The 17,477-nt window shown below is 49.3% G+C and overlaps 1 protein-coding gene across 1 annotated transcript in view; it reads right to left on the reverse strand.

Moving 5' to 3' along the window:
* SARM1 (sterile alpha and TIR motif containing 1) overlaps window positions 1–17,477 on the reverse strand; it is a 23,592-nt gene that overhangs the window by 3,671 nt on the left and 2,444 nt on the right. The window contains exons 2-7 of the mRNA XM_021716899.1: window positions 11,904–12,522; window positions 9,097–9,309; window positions 8,769–8,860; window positions 8,445–8,680; window positions 5,747–5,849; window positions 5,485–5,674 (exon numbers count right to left, since the gene is read on the reverse strand). Of these exons, the coding sequence (XP_021572574.1) occupies window positions 5,485–5,674; window positions 5,747–5,849; window positions 8,445–8,680; window positions 8,769–8,860; window positions 9,097–9,309; window positions 11,904–12,422 (1,353 nt within the window). The 5' untranslated portion in view covers window positions 12,423–12,522. The remainder of the gene's footprint in view (window positions 1–5,484; window positions 5,675–5,746; window positions 5,850–8,444; window positions 8,681–8,768; window positions 8,861–9,096; window positions 9,310–11,903; window positions 12,523–17,477) is intronic.

Below are 17,477 nucleotides of genomic sequence, written 5' to 3' on the forward strand. Positions count from 1 at the left end.
CAATCCACTCACCTCAGCCTCCCAAAGCATGGGATTACAGGCTGAGCCACCGAGCCTGGCAGAAACCTTAATTTCTCCACTTTGCAATGCTCACCCTGTTTGTTTGGAGTCATTGCTTGCTGGGTGGCCATCCTCAAGTTCTGTATTCAGATAAACTCATATTCTCTGAATCTCATTATTTAAGTTTGACATAAGAAACCACTAATAGTAAAGTGTCTTCCTGAGCTGTTCTAATGAACTATTGAACCTTGGGGGAGGCATGTCATGAGAACTCCCAAATTTGTAACCAAATCAGATAGAAGTATGGTAGCCTGGGTATCTGAGACTTTTGGCTGGTGTCTAAAGTGAGGACAATCTGTAGGACTGAGCTTTTACACCTATGGAGTCTGACACTTCAGAACTAAAGTGAATGGTGGGACACCCAGTTGGTGTTGGGAAATTAGAGAATTAGTTACTGGTGTGGGAAAAACCTCACACAACTTGGTCAGAAGAAAAACATCACATCCCTACATCCAAATTGATTCACCATGCACCCTGACAGTTGTAACTCCTTACCTATTTCTCAAATCCACCCTTTTCCCCTGCCTCCACTCTACCACTGTCTGCTCCAACCCCCATTATCTTAAGCCCCTACCAGGTCCCTTCTCACCCACACTTGCCTCCTCTAATTCATTCTCCATGTTGCCCATTCACCTAGCTAATCTTTGTAAAATGCACCCATGACAAATCTGACCATGTCACCACCTACTCTTCCAGACTTTACATGACTCTTGGAATAAAGTCCAAACTCTTTCATGTGACCTCATGGCCCTGTATGGTTGACCACAGCCCACTTCTCGAACTCCACCCCTACTCTGTCCTCCTAGCCCTTCACCTTGATAATGCCCACTTGTTCTCTGATCTGAGTTCAATCAACACTTTCCCAGGGAAGTTGTCCTCCACTTCCACAACCAAGTCACATTCCCCTATTATAGACTCTTATAGTCTCTGCAGCACATGCTACAGTTGCAAAATTTAATTAATTAATTAGCTCAATTTTTATCTTCTCTGCCAAATATAAAAGCAGGAACCATATCTTGTTTTTGTTTGTTTATTTGTTTTTGAATTGGGGGTCTCATTCTGTCACCCAGGCTGGAATAGCTGGGACTACTAGGAATGCACCACCAAACCTGGTCAATTTTTCTGATTTTTTTTTTTTTTGTAGAGATGAGGTTTCGCTTTGTTGCCCATCTGGTCTTGAACTCCTTGGTTCAAGCAATCCTCCTGCCTCAGCCTCCCAAAGTGCTGAAATTACAGGCATGTGCCACCATGACCAGCCCATGTCTATTTTTTTTTTTTTTCCTGAACGGAAGTCTCACTCTTATCGCCCAGGCTGGAGGGCAGTCGCATGCTCATGGCCACCACAGCCTCGACCTGCTGGGCTCAGTTGATCTTCCACCTCAGCCTTCCAAGTAGCTGGAACTGCAGGCATACACCACCACACCCTGCTAATTTTTTGATTTATTGTAAAGATGAGGTCTTGCCAAGTTGCCCAGGCTGGTCTCGAACACCTGGGTTCAAGCAATCCTCCTGCCTCAGCCTCCCAAAGTGCTGAAATTACAGGCATGTGCCACCATGACCAGCCCATGTCTATTTTTTTTTTTTTTCCTGAACGGAAGTCTCACTCTTATCGCCCAGGCTGGAGGGCAGTCGCATGCTCATGGCCACCACAGCCTCGACCTGCTGGGCTCAGTTGATCTTCCACCTCAGCCTTCCAAGTAGCTGGAACTGCAGGCATACACCACCACACCCTGCTAATTTTTTGATTTATTGTAAAGATGAGGTCTTGCCAAGTTGCCCAGGCTGGTCTCGAACACCTGGGTTCAAGCAATCCTCTCACCTCAGCCTCCCAAAGTGCTGGGATTATAAGCATGGGCCACTGTGCCTGGCCCCATATCTCTTTTTTACTCACCATGTATCTCAGCATCTTTCACAAAGCCTACAGTCAGTTCTTGCTAAATGTTTAATGGATGGATGAATGAGCCAACATAGCACAGCAGGTAGGGGCTGCACTCTGGAATTATCAGATCTGGATTCACATCAAGTCTCTGACACAGGCTCTGTGACCTGAGGCAAAAATAACAGGCTCTCAAAGTCTCTATTTTCTAATATATAAAACATGTCTAGACCGGCTGTAATCCTAGCACTTTGGGAGGATGAGTGGGGAGGATGGCTTGAGGCCATGAGTGTGAGACCAGTCCGAGCAACATGGTGAGAGCCTGTCTCTATAAAAAATAAAACCTTAGCCGGGCATAGTGGTGCATGCCTGTGCTCCTAGCTACTTGGGAAGTTGAGGCAGGAGGGATACTAGAGCCTGGGAGTTTGAGGTTACAGTGAGTTATGATTGTGCCACTGCACTCTGGCCTGGGTCACAGAGCAAGACCCTGTTTTCAATCAATCAATCAATCAATCAATCAGGGTTAATGACAGTCTTATCATCTTATAGGATTGTTGCATAGAATAAATGCAATATTCCATGGCAAGTGACTAGAACAGCACTTGGCATATAGCGTATGCTTAATACATACTAGGTTTATGATTTCCTCCTCCATTAAGTAGGGATAATAAAAGCTACCTCACAAAGTTGTTCTGAGGATGTTACTGACTTCATGGTGCTCTGGTAAGTGCTTATTGAATGTTCTTTTCCTTTCAAGGGGGAACCTCAGGGATTGGACTTGAGTGCAGTTCACTTGTGGTTTCCATATTGATTGTTTACTAAATGTAGCTTCAGGGAAAGGAGTTTTAAAAATCAGAGGCAATTAAGCACTAGAAACAACCAGAGAGGGATGATGGAGCCTTTGGGACTGACCCACGGCAAAGGCTCCTGTCACCCGTCTGCCACCCTCTCCTTACCATCCGCTGGGACCACAGTGGGTGCCAAGCACCCTTGGGGAGTGGAGCCTTCCTGGGGGGAAAAAACATATGTGACTTCCACCTTGGCTTTCTGGAGAGCCACTCCACTTTACAGATGAAGAGAAGGAAGCCCAGGGACTTTTTTTTTTTTGAGTTGGAGTCTCACTCTGTCGCCCAGACAGGAGTGTAGTGGCATGCTCCCAGCCACTGCAGCCTTGACCTGCTGGGCTCAGGCAATCCTTCCGCCTCAGCCTTCCAGGAACTACAGGCACATGCTACCATGCCCAGCTAATTTTATTTATTTATTTATTGTAGAGACTAGGTCTCACCATGTTGCCCAGGCTGATCTCGAACCCACGGGCTCAGGCAATCCTCTCACCTCGGCCTCCCAAAGTGCTGGGATTACAGGCTTGAACCACTGCGCCCAGTCCTGTTTCCCAGTGCTTTAAGTACAGGTCTTCTCCCTGCCTTTAAATACTCCATAACCTGGTTCCATAGTTCTTATCTAGTAGTGAGTTGGTAAATGTATAACAACTAGCTCTCCAAGAGGGGGGAAGCCAACCAACCAAACAACCAAACAAAAAACTCAAACCCTGATTTGTATTAGCTGCCAATACCCTTGGTGTAAATACTGCCAATATCCTCACACCTGATTTCAAGCTACCAAGATGACATCACCGAATGTGGAGTTGAGAAGAGATGCAGCTGGGCTCAGTGGCTCAGGCTGTAATCCTGCGCCTTTGGGAGGCTGAGGTGAGTGGATTGCCTGAGCCCACGGGTTCGAGACCCACCTGGGCAGCGAGACCTCATCTCTACCATAAATCAAAAAATCAGACAGGCGTGGTAGCACATGCCTGTAATTCCGGCTACTCGGAAGGCTGAGGCGGAAAGATCGCTGGACCCCAGCAGGTTGAGGCTGCGGTGGCCGGGAGTGGCCACTGCACTCTAGTCTGGGTGACAGAGTGAGACTCCAACTCAAAAAAAAAAGAGAGAGAAGAGAAGAGATGCAGACAATCATCACTGGTGTTGGCTGAATCCAACCTGATCCCAGCCCTTCCCCTCACACCCCCTCAGATCCTTGCCATGGAATACAGTGTGGATACTGGGAAAGAGTATGGGCTTTGGAGTCAGATAGGTAGAGCTTGAAGCCCAGCTTTTCCGATTTCTAGTAGTGTGGCCATGGGAGAATTATTGTACTTCTCTGAGCCTCAGTTTCCTTATCTGTGAGATGGAGAAGGCAATACTGTAAGTGATGCATGTAGGGTTTTGGCACCTTTGTCCTCCCTACCGTTATTCCTTTGCTCATGCTGTTTCCACTGCTTGGGATGGCTTCTCTTCCACTTACCTCCATTCTTAAGACTCTTCTCAGCCGGGCTCGGTGGCTCAGCCTGTAATCCCGCACCTTTGGGAGGCTGAGGTGAGTGGATTGTCTGAGCCCGCGGGTTCGAGACCCGCCTGGGCAGCGAGACCTCATCTCTACAATAAATCAAAAAATCAGCCGGGCGTGGTAGCACATGCCTGTAATTCCGGCTACTTGGAAGGCTGAGGCGGAAGGATCGCCGGAGCCCAGCAGGGCGAGGCTGCGGTGGCCGGGAGTGGCCACTGCACTCCAGTCTGGGCGACAGAGTGAGACTCCAATTCCAAAAGAAAAAGACTCTTCTCAAGTTCTCTTTCCTCCATGAAGCCTTCTCTGATTATTTCAGCCCCCAATGCTCTCTCCTTTCTTCATACTTCTATAGCAAGCAAGAGGTTTGCTTACCTGGCTTAGCATTTACACCAACTTGTATACGATCTAGTCACTGTGGGCATTTTCTTGTCTCCTCAGCTCATTGAGGAAAAGGATCTCATCTCACATGGCTACTGCCTCCCTTAGTCCCAACCCCAATTCCTACTGACTGATAAATGATTAATAACCTGAAGATGTGAGATGGATCAAAAGTATTCAATAAGTTCCTACAATGTGTCAGGCACTGAAGATATAATGGCAAATTAAACAGATGGAGTAGTCATAATAATTATATTAAGAATGATAATTGGTACCATTATTGAGAAATTACTATGTGCCAGGAATTCTGCTAAACAATTCACAACTTTTAGCCCTTTTAATCCTTATAACAATACCCTAGGGAGTTAGGTACTATTATTTTCCCCACATTTCAGTAATGAATATGAAGCCCATCAGGGTTAAGTAGCTTCCAGAGCCAGATTCAAAAAGACCAGAGCCAGGATTCAAATTCTGTTTTGTGCTCTCAACAATGATTCCATTCTGCCTGTCCCTTCGCTCTTCTGTCTCTCACAGAAGTTATTTTTCAAAGCATTTTTATTCCTCTTTGACCCTCACAAACAATCCTGCAAGGTGGGTAGAACAGGTAAGATATCCCCATTTTGTAGATAAGAAAACTGAGGCTCAGAGGGTCTAAGTGACTTGCTAAAGTCCTGTTACAGTGACAGCTGTGGTTCCTGGCTTCCAGCTGTGCCAGGGAGGTGCTTCAGGGCTAAGTATTGCTGGATGTGCAGACGGAATGGAAGGAGGACCCTGTCTTCGGGGCCACAGGTCAATGCCTGGACCACAGAGGTGAGGCCAGCACCTACCTTGTGCACCCAGTCCTTGCAGTCATGGTCCTGCATGCACTTGTCCAGTGCCCCGGCTGACAGCACTAGCACAAAGTTGCGGGCACCCATGACACTTTGGATGAGCTTGTCCTCAAACTTGCCCGCTTCCAGCTTCTCCACATCAATGAAGACACTGAAGCCGTGCAGCTGCAGGTGCACCTTCAGGAGGCTGCAAGCAGGTCCTATGTCAGTGCCACGTCCCTGCCCCAAAGTCCCAGGCTGCTTGCCTATCCCTCCTCACCTGGCCAGCTGGGAGCCTGAGTTCCGGCGGTAGCTGATGAAGACATCCGGGGTGTCCCCACTGGACTTGCAGCCAGTACAGGGCAGTGGGGAGTGTAGCATTTCTGAAGTGGACAAGAGACAGCATGCTGAGAGTAGCTTCTCCCCATCACTCACCATGAAGTGCATCACCCCCAGGGGACTTAGCCTCTTGTCCACCCAGCCCTCTCAGCCCAGCCTGGATGGTAGCCTGCTCCAAAAAGGTCACTGAGGTGGAGAGGTGGGGTCTCCAGGAAGGAAGACAGTAAATACTGATGCGTTCCTTTCAGGAGGCAGGCATCGTGTTTTAGGGACATGGATAAGCACTTCCAGCCCTGCCCCCTCTCCGGAATTCCAGACCCGCACAGCCGACTGCCCACTCCAAACTCAACACATCCCACATCTTCCCCTCACTCCCTCTCAGTTTTCTACCAAAGTCAGAAGCCTGGATATCAGCTTCAACTCCTGTCTCCCATTCGTTTATTTAACAAACATTTACTGGCCGGGCACGGTGGCTCACGCCTGTAATCCCAGCACTTCAGAAGCCTGAGGCAGGAGGATTACTTGAGCCCAAGAGTTTGAGACCAGACTGGGCAAAAATCAAAAAATCTGAAAATTGCCTGGGCATGGTGTCATGTACCTATAGTCCCAGCTACTCAGGAGGCTGAGGCAAAGGATCGCCTGAGCCCAGAAGGTCAAGGCTGCGGTGAGCCATGATTATGCCACTGCACTCAAGCCTGAGTGACAGAGTGAGACTCTGACTCAAAAAAAGAAAAGAAAAAGAACAAATATTCACTAAGCACATACTGTGTGTCGGGCACCATCCTTAGTGCAGTGAGCAAAACAGGCAAAACTCTGTCTTCGTGGAGCTTAGTGGTGGAAGCCAGGCACTATGTTTGGGGGATTCCACCTGCTAAACATCCTAGACTTCAGCCTCCTCAATGGCCTCTCCATATCTAGCTAGGATCGCCCAGTTTAATCCATCTCCATTTACTGCAGCCACCAGAGGATCTTTCTAAAATCCAAATCTGAGCATGTCATTGTCCCCACCTAAAAATTGTGCATGGCTCCCTACTCCCTGTACAAGCTATTTTCGTCACTATTTATGCCCCAGGACTCTTCTGTTGTTTAAAAATGAAATCTTGGAATTTTATTGGGGGCTGTAACATAAAATGATAAAAGCCGACCTGCTTTGGTTGGAGCATAAGAATAGAGACAATGCACAGTCCCTTGTCCCTCAGAAGTGCTTAGCATGCACTCACTGAATGAATGGATAAAATGAAAAGAATTGCCGGGTGCAGTGACTGACACCTGTAATCCCAGCATTTTGGGAAGCTGAGGTGGAAGGATTGCTTGAGGCGAGGAGTTTGAAACCAGTTTGGGCAACAGAGCAAGACCTTGTTTCTACAAAAAAAACCCCCCCAAAATTGGTGGGAGTTGTGACATGCACCTGTAGCCCTTAGCAATTCTGGAGGGTGAGGTGCAACATTTATCTGTTTTTGAAGCAGAAAGACAAGGGCTTACATCCCAGTTCTGTCATTTATTGACTTTTGTAACCTTGGGAAATGTACTTAAATCCTTTAAATCATAGTTTCATTATCTTTCAAATTAACACCCATGATGGAAATGTTCTATATCTTTGATTATGATGGGGATTATACAGGGAGTTTACATTTTTCAAAACTCCTCAAACCGGACACTTTCACGTTTACTTATGCTTGTTTTTATCCTTTAGAAATTTGTTTAAATTGGTTAAAAACTTTAACACTCACTGCAGAGAATCAATGTAGAGATTAATGAGATAGCTGGGCATGGTGGCTCACGTCTGTAATCTCAGCACTTTGGGAGGCTGAGGCAAGAGGATTGTCTGAGCCCACAGGTTCAAGGCCAGCCTGGGCAACATGGTGAGGCCTCATCTTTACAATACCAAAAAAATAGCTGGGCATGGTGACACATGCCTGTAGTTCCAGCTACTTGAAAGACTGAGGTAGAAGGATAGCCTGAGTGACAGAGTGAGACTCTGACTCCAAAAGAAAAAGATTATATCTTAAACACTTAGTACACGTACCTGGCATATAAAAATTGACAACTGGCTAAATAGTAAATTAGTAAGTGCAAATAAATGAGTGAATAAAGAGGGCTGCTAGAGCCCTAGAATTCACTTGAAAACACCTCCAGAACCCATACGTTGTAAACTGTTGGCTAATAGGATAACACCCCCAACACACACACACCCCTCACATGCACCCTCCATGCTGTGTCCTATCTCCATGCTTGCATATCTGCCCCCTCTGCCTGGGCTGCCCTTCCTGTTGCCACCCCCCACATCCCCATACACCCCTGAAAACATGGCCAGGCCTCTCCTCTTCTCTGAAGTCTAGACCTGGGTAGTCAGGGTAGGCTGCGCTTCTCTGGGCTCCCACTGGAGCCGGGACATGCTTCCTGCTGGGGCCCCTGCCTATTTCAATACTTGCCTTCCTCCCACTCTCCCGCCCACCTCAGACTGGGAACTTGTAGAGGGCAAAGTCTTTACAACCCCAGAGCCCAGTCTGCCTCACATATGTGCTCAATCAACCCGCAGGGAGCCTGTGAGGCTCCACCCAGAGTCTCCTCTTACTCCTCCAAGACTGAGGCTGGGGCTGGGACTGGGGCTGGGGCGGGCTAGGGGTGGGCGGGCAGACCTCTGGCGGCCGTGAGGATGCGGGCGCGGTGCACGCCCAGGCGGATGCCACAGTCCTCCAGGAGCTGCTGCTCCGTCACGCGGTGCAGCAGGGAGCGGTCCAGGCCACAGCTGACCAGGCCGTAGGTGTACTGGCGGAAGCGCGGGTCCAGGCTGCCCAGCCAGTCGGCCAGGTTGCTGCGATCGCACGTAGCATAGTTGGCGAAGGTCTTGAGCTCCGTGAGTTCCCTAAAAAACCTGCATCCCGCGGAGGAGAAGACGCTGAGGCCCGGAGGGGGCGGTTAGTTAGACCCGGCGGGGGTCGGGCGGACAGGAGGCTCCGTACCTCTTGCGGGTGATGCCCGATTTCATGCCCAGGTCGGTTTGGAGTTCCTCCTCCGTGAGCCGCAGAAGCAGGTCGCCATCGACCAGCTGCTCCTGGGGGAGGGGTCAGGTGTAAGGAAGAAGCACAAGATGCCAGGGGAGGGAACTGGAGATGGCGGTGTAGGAGGCGGATGGGACCAGCCGAGTGACCCCCGGTGTGGCTGAGTACAGGATCCCCACCCTCAAAAGGCCACCCCGGCGCCGCGGGCGTGCAGGCCAGGAGCGGGCGCAGACGCTTGTGCCCAGGGCGACCCCTCCGTCTCGGGGGAGGAGGCCCCTCGCGGCTCTACCCGGAAGCTCTCGCAGTACTGGGAGAAGCCGATCTGCTGCAGCCACGTCTGGACCTCGGTCTCCTTCCAGCTGGGCACGCAGGGCAGGATGGGCCGCGGCACCTCCTCGCCCAGCAGGCGAAGCGCGCGCTTGGCCAGCGCCGACTTGGTGCCGTTGGTGGAGTAGGAGACGAGGCGCTTCAGGCTCTGGATGGCGCCGATGTCGCTGAACAGCTAGGGAGGGCGTGAGGGAGAGGGCGTCTAGGGTCCACCAGCTCCTTAGCTGTGTCCAGTCATGCCCAGTCCCCCACTGGCCTCGTCTCACCGCTAAAAGTCCCACTATCTGCCCTGGCCCTGCCTTCGGCCACCAAGTACCCGGGTCCTCCCAACTCTTGTGTCCCTTCTACAGCTTCCACTGGCCCTGGGATAAAGTCTGAGCTCTCAGCATGGCTGCCAGGCGGGCACACTGCAGCCCCTTCCCCCACCCACAGCTTACCTGCCTTCCACCAACTTACACTCATCTGAAACCTGCCCCCACACACACCCACCAAGGCTCTCTCACCTCTGGATCTCAGCCCACCCTGTTCCCAAAATCTTAGTTCTTCTAGCCTACTCATGGGACTCCTACTCATTCACCAAAATTTAAATTGATCAGCACCTCCTCCAGGCAGTCTGCTTTGATTCCCTCACGGCTTGGCCTGGACTTCCAATTAGGACTCATACCACACTCTGAATGCCACTTAATGCAACTTCCACTGGAGTATAATCTGAGGGCATGTCTTAGTCATTGCTGGAGCCCTGTACCTGGCATAATGAAGGCTACAAAGTAGAGGCTCAATAGGTCTTTGTTGAACTGCACTCAGCTTGATGGGAAAGAAGTGACAGGGCTGGTGATCATGGCTACTGCCTAGATCCAAATCTTGGGGTCCTCACTCCCTTCCCTTCAAGTTCCTTCTCTCAAAGCACAGCAAGACTTAATAGGCAACACCTCCTATGGCCCAACTCTAGGTGCAAAGAGAAGAATGTTTTGATGTTTTTAGAACATTGGATGTTGGATGAGGTCTTAGAGACCCCTGACATAGCAGTCTCTACTTGATTGGCAGGGACACACATGATGGGTGACAATCATCTATGAGACACACTCCTCTGAGGGTCCCAGATAATAGCAGTGGTGCAGACATGCTGGGCACCATACACTGTGAACTAATTGTTACCAACCCCCAAGACCCCACAGAGAAATGCAAAGAAAAGAGAGTGGCCCGTGGGTTTGAGACCAGCCTGGGCAACATGGCGAGACCTCGTCTCTACAATAAATCAAAAATTAGCCAGGCATGGTAGCGCGTGTCTGTAGTTCTGGGTACTTGGAAGGCTGAGGTGGAAGGATTGCCAGAGCCCAGCAGGTCGATGCTGGGGTTGCTGTGAGTGTGCCACCGCACTTTAGCCTGGGTGACAGAGTGAGACTCCAACTCAAAAAAAAAAAAAAAAAAAAAAAAGAAAAGAAAAGAAGAAGAGTGACAATATAGGGTTAATCTTGAATCTATACTATTTAAAAAGCAAAATGTAGCTGGGTCCGGTGGCATGTGCCTGTACTCCCAGGTCCTGAGGTGGCTGAATCAGTAGGATCACTTGAGCCTAGGAGTTTTAAGACCAGTTTGGGCAATATGGCAAGACCATGTCAAAACAACAACAACAACCCCCCCCCACAAACTTTTGGTAATGAAACTATCATTAGTCCCATATCCCAGTAAGAACTGCTGCTGTGGTCCAACTCCTTCAGTTTTCCAGAGGATAAAAACAAGGCAGTTGGGGGTTATCTGGCTGACACACTGATGTCCTGCCCCAAGCCCCTGTCTCCAGCAGCCATCTTCCCAGACTCCAGATTCAAATAGCTACACTGTCCTCTGAAGCTCTCCAGCTGGCCAGCTCTCATGCAACGTCAGACTCCATATGTCCCACTGAATTCATTTTCTTTCCCTCTCCCAATTCAACCTGTCTCTCACCAGTTCCCCTCATCCATTGGGTTACCTCTGTTCATGGCCAGGGGTCATCCTCAGCTCCTCTGTCTCCTTCACCCAGTCACCAAGTCCTAGTTCCACCTCTTGAATCTGCCTGCTCTCTATCTGCCTGCTCTCTACTGAGACCTCTGCCTCCACCATCTCAACCTCCTACCCCCAAGTCGTAACCTCCTTTTGGGTCTCCTTGCCTCCAGTCTCACCCTTATCAAGCCCCTTTCCACACAACAGTCAGGGTGATCTTTGTCCCCTGCTAAAAAACCTCTCTGTGTTGGCAGGTGCCGTGGCTCAAACCTGTAATCCCAGCACTCTGGGAGGCCGAGGTGAAGGGATTGCCTGAGCCCACGGGTTCGAGAACAGCCTGGGCAACATGGCGAGACCTCGTCTCTACAATAAATCAAAAATTAGCCAGGCATGGTAGCGTGCACCTGTAATTCTGGCTACTTGGAAAGCTGAGGCGGAAGGGATCGCCTGAGCCCAGCAGGTCAACGCTGGGGTGGCGGCGAGCATGCCACTGCACTCCAGCCTGGACAACGGAGTGAGACTCCAACTCAAAAAACAAAAAACCAAAAAAACCCCCAACTTTCTGTGCCTTCCTCTTGCCCCCTAAGACCAAGTTCAAACTTTGGTTCTTACCTTCAAGGCCAAAATAACTAGCCTCTCATCTTGCTTCACCTAATTCTTATGCCTGCCTCAAGTCCCAGTTGAATGTCACTTCCTCTGGGTCAGAGAGCGCCTGGGAATGCCACTTCCTCTGGGAAGCCTTCCCAGGCGCTCTCTGACCCCTGGCCCACTTTTCTCCCTACCTGCACCCACCTTGGTCTTGCCTTGCAGGCTCTTGATGGCAGCCTCCGCGCAGAGGTAGAAAGCCCCGATGCACTGCGCCTCCAAGCGCGACGAGTCGAGCAGCGGCACAAGTCGCTGCAGGTCGTCAGGCCCGCGGCCCTGGCTTGTGTCGCTGGCATCCACCAGGCATTGGGCGAAGCGGCCAGGGTCCAGCGAGGCCACCAGCGGCTCCACAAGCGCCAGCGTGCCGGAACGCTCCACCTCGCGCTCCACCTCCTTGTTGGTTGCCAACACCGCCACCGCGAGGCAGGCGTGCAGCCGGAGCAGCTCGTCCTCCTTGGAGAAGGCGAGCGGGAAGAGCCACTCGGCGGCGCGCTTCTCCACCATGCGTCGCTGCACCGCTTGGCCCCCGTGCAGCGCGCAGTTGGCCAGCGCCAGCGCGCAGTGACGCAGTAGCGCCGGGTCCGTGCGGCGACACCAGTACAGCACCGCGTCCAGGCCTCCGGATGCCACCAGCCGCTGGCACGTCTCCTCCGAGTGCTTGAACATGTGCTCTAAGATGCCTGCCACGCTCCGCGCCAGCTCCACGGGTTCGCGCTCCTTCGCCAGGTTCAGGATCACGCCCAGCCCGATGCGCGCCACCCGGTCTCTGCCAAGAGAAAGTGGAAGGGGATCGTGAAGTCGCCGCGAACCGGGGAGGTTGGCTCACCCGCAGCGGGGGCTGGTCATTTATCCTCTCTGGGCCTCACCAGTGCCATAGGGGAGACATCATTTTCCTCCCTGCCTCCCATCCTCAATGCCTTCTCTGGGAGGGCCAGACTTCTCCAATAATAAGGATGCCACACTCATTTCCTCGCCTGTCTCCTTCTCTTAAGAAGCAGTATGTGCAGTGGTTTAAGAACCCCATCTAGGGACTTCCTGGGTCCTGGTTTCTTCTCTGCCATTTTCTAACTTTGGGAGCCTGGACAGCTCATCTCTCTGCCTCAGTTTCCTCATCTCATAAATAGGAAAATAAGAATATTCACCTCATAGGATTATTATCAGGACTACTACAATAACTCATACGAAGTGCTTGGCACAGTGCCTGGCCCATGATAAAAACTCAACAAATGTTAACTTGTCCTCCTTTGAAGTGTCACTTGAAGTGCACCTCTCTTCGCCTTACCTTCAGATTTTTCCTCGCTCCACTCCCAGAGACTGGGGCATAATTCATTCATTCAGCAGATGTTAACTGAGGACCTACTGTGTGCCAGACACTGCATTAGGGGTTGAGGTTAGATTGACTAAGACTGACTGGAGCATATCCTTAGCTACTATGGCAGACCATGAGCAAGCAAACAATGAGTGAGTGAGATAATGGTGATATGGTCAGGATGCTAGCCAAACCGGATGATGTAATGGCATGTGTCTGGTGGAGGGATGTGTCTGAGGAGGTGGCATCTGAGAGCCTAATGCTGTGAAACCCCTGACTGCAAGTATCTGGGAGAGGAACATAGCAGGCAGAGAGAGATGCAAGGACAAAGGTCCAAGGGCAGGGGAGCTGGTGTGTCTGAGGAATAGAAAAGTCAGAACTATTGCAATGTCTAAAGCCGGTGAGGAAAAACAAGAGTCAACAAGGGATCTGTATACAGAATTTATCAGCAAATATTCAAACCCACAAGAAAAAGGCAGTAAATTCAAGAAAAAGGGCAAAGAACATAAACAGGCAACTTATAAAAGAGGAAATCCAAAATGTGAACAAGTAGATAAAGACATGCTCTGACTCATTAGTAATCAGAGAAATAAAAATTAAAACAATAGCTGTCACTACCTGAAATATTCTTCAGCAAAATCTTTTGCACAGTTCATCATTCTAGTCTCTGTTCAAATGTTGCTTCCTTCCAGTCACCCATGCTAAAGGCTCCCCCATCACTTTCTGGCTCATTGCCCTGTTTTATTTACTTCAGAGCATTTACTATCTGATATTGTATTAATAGTCTACTTGCTTGTTAGTTCCATAGAGCAGAAACTTAATCTGTCATTTCCTTTTTCCTGAAATGATCTAAACAGAGAAAATTAGCCTTTTCCTTCCTAGAGTTTCTTCATCTGAGTCATTCCTTTTCTCTATTTTTCCTTTCCTTTCCTTTCTTTTTTCAGACAGAGTCTAGCTATGTTGTACTCCTCCTCCAGGCTGGAGGGCAGTGCTGTAATCATGGCTCACTGCAACCTTGAACTCCTGGGTTTAGGAGGCTGCTTCAGTCTCCTGAGTAGTTGGCACTACAGACATGTGCCAACACACCAGGCTATGTTTTAAATATTTTGTAGAGATGAGGTCTATGTTGCCCAGGCTAGTCTTGAACTCCTGACCTCCAGCAATCCACTTGCCTTGGCCTCCCAAAGTGCTGGAATTATAGGTGTGAGTCATATTCCATTTTATTTCATGTGTCATTCCTACTCTCTTCTGCCCCAAATCATCCTCCACACACATACCACACAAACCAGCTGCCACTTTGTACCTATTAGATGGGCAAAATCAGAAGCGCATAATACAGAGAATTGGCGGGATATAGAGCTATGGATGCCCTGAAGCACTATGTATGGAGGTGCGGGTGTGGTCAGTCAACCTGGAAAGCCGGCAATCTCTCCCAAAGAGAGTCACATAGGCCAACAAGGGCACATAGACAAGGATGTCCACCATAGCATTGTGAAGGATCTTAAAAAAAAACCTAACACTGAGTGTGAAAAAGTAAGAAATAGAATGTGCTACATGACACAGCACCATTTGTATCTTAAAAATACATGCACAAACCCGGCACAGTGGCTCACACCTGTAATCCCAGTACTTTGGGAGGCCTAGGCGGGAGGACTGCTTGAGCCCAGGAGTTTGAGACGAGCCTAGGCAACACAGCAAGACCTTGTCTCTACAAATAATTAGCCAGATATGTTGGCATGCACCTGTAGACCTAGATACTCAGAAGGCTAAGGTGGTGAAAAGACCGCCTGAGCCCAGGAGTTGGAGACTGTAGTAGTGTTACTGCACTCCATCCTGGGCAGCAGAGTGAGACTTTGACTCCAGAAAAACAAAACAAAACAAAACAAAAACTAAGAAAAAAAAATCAAAAAACCAAAAACTATGCACACAAAACAAGCATAGAGATTTACAGAGCTTACCAGAACACAGAAAGATACACATTATATATATTGAATGGTTGCCCATGAGGTTAGGTAAGAAGGATAGTGGGGACATCAGTCAGAAGAGGGGAGGTTGCATTTCAGGCATGGATGTATGCAAAGACTTGGAAATGTTGGAGAGCTGGTGCTTGGGGAGCTGCCCACAATTCCACATGGCTAACCAGCAGTTTCAAGGGGAAAATGAGGAAAGAGAAGATGAATCCTGGAGCCTTTTGTGCCATCTCAAGGCATTTGTACTTCAGCTTACCGTCAAATGGGAAGCCACTGAAAATCTTCAGGAAGGGGGGTGGCCTGGTCATGTGTGGGTTTTAGGAAGCTCACTATAGCTGCTGTGGGAGGATGAGTCCGAGAGAGAGAGAAAGAGAGAGAGAAAGCGCGAGCCTGGAGACCAGCCAAAGAGACAGGAGAGTTGCCATGCTCCAGGTAGAGGTGCAGGCTTCCTGTCTTACTGATCTCCACAATGATGTCCTCCACAGGTGATGTTACCCCCAAAGACATAGTGGCCCAGCTGGAGTCCCCATCCTGTGGGCATCACAGTGACCAGAGTGCATGTAACTTGAAAAAAATAGAGTTAGGGTCTCACTCTGTCACCCAGACTGGAGTGCAGTGGCATGATCATGGCTCACTGCAGCCTCACATTCTTGGGCTCGAGCAATCTTCCTGCTTCAGCATCCCAAGTAGCTGGGACTACAGGTACATGCCACCATCCCTAGTTAAGCTTTAAAAAAAATTTCAGATTTTGCCCAGGCTGGTCTCAAACCCCTTGCTCAAGCAATTCTCCCACCGCAACCTTCCAAAGCAGTGTATGTGTCCACCACAGGGTCCAGCTGAGTCAGGAACATGCCACAAGGTCAGCACAGGTTTGCTAAGCTGACCTCTCAGCTTCTCTGCAGCCCATCTTCAAAGGAACAGATGGGTTCTAATCATCCACGGGGGCAGCTGGAATTGCAATTGTTTCTTTTATCAATGAGAAAATTAAAGCTCAGAGAGATTACATGACATGCCCAGAGTTACACAACTTCTGAGAGGCATAGCTGGGATTTGAATCCAGGTCTGTCTGTCTCCAGATTTCAAGATCCTTCACTCTGTGCTTCCAGACTACATAAAGTTCTAGAATATTAGAGCCAAGATGAGTTTAAGAAATTATCTAGCCGGGCTTGGTGGCTCAGCCTGTAATCCTGCACATTTGGGAGACTGAGGTGAGTGGATTACCTGAGCCCGCGGGTTCGAGACCCACCTGGGCAGTGAGACCTCATCTCTACAATAAATCAAAAAATCAGCCAGGCGTGGTAGCGCATGCCTATAATTCCGGCTACTCAGAAGGCTGAGGCGGAAGGATTGCTGGAGCCCAGCAGGTTGAGGCTGCGGTGGCCGGGAGTGGCCACTGCACTCTAGTCTGGGCGACAGAGTGAGACACCAACTCAAAAAAAAAAAAAAAAAGAAATTATCTAATCTGCTGGGCGCAGTGGCTCAAGCCTGTAATCCCAGTATTTTGGGAGGCCAAGGCGAGAGGACTGCCTGAGCTCAGGGGTTCAAGACCAGCCTGGGCAACTTGGTGAGACCTCACCTCTACAATAAATTAAAAAAAAAAAAAATTAGTTGGGTGGGGTAGTGCATGCCTATAGTTCCAGCTACTTGGAAGGCTGAGGCAGAAGGACTGCCTGAGCCCAGCAGTTTGAGGCTGTGGTGGCCGTGAGTGTGCCACTGCACTTCAGCCTGGGTGACAGTGAGACTCCAACTCAAAAGGAAAAAAAAGAAAGAAATTATCTAATACAATGTCTAATTTTCAGAGTATTTAAGGCCCAGTGAAGGGAAGGACTTGTTCAGGAATAAAGTTAGACTTTATTCTGAGTCTTTTGATGACCTCTCCCCACGCCCAGTCCTCACTTTTTCCTAGGCACCTGGCACCTTTCCAGAGTTGAACGATGCGCTATTGTGAGAACTATTCCTTCATTTCTCAATTCTTCTGTGGCCTGAGAGGCTGTGAGTCTGGAGAAATGGGCATATACTCCAGAGTCACACAGGTCTGATTCAAATCCCAGCTCCAAAGGAGGAGAAATTGTATATCTATATCACAAGCATGTATATATAATACATGTACATATATATGCAAATGCTTGCATATGCATAGACTTTCTCTGGAAGAATATACCAAAAACTTGTGACAGTGGTTTGTCTCTTCCAGGGAGGAGGGAAAAATTTTAACTGTATACCTTTTTTATACCTTTGCACTTTTTGAATTTATGTGTAGTAGTTTCTGTTTTTTTAAAACCTTTGTCCTTCATTTATTCATTGCATTCTTGGAAAAGCCATTTATTTATTTATTTACTGAGTTGGAGTCTCACTCTGTCTCCCAGGCTGGAGGGCAGTGGCACTCTCATGGCCACCGCAGCCTCAACCTGCTGGGCTCAGGTGATCCTTCTGCCTCAGTCT

Source organism: Carlito syrichta, unplaced genomic scaffold (assembly GCF_000164805.1).
Source record: "Carlito syrichta isolate Samal-C Ts95f unplaced genomic scaffold, Tarsius_syrichta-2.0.1 Scaffold309091, whole genome shotgun sequence".
Taxonomy (NCBI): Eukaryota; Metazoa; Chordata; class Mammalia; order Primates; family Tarsiidae; genus Carlito; species Carlito syrichta.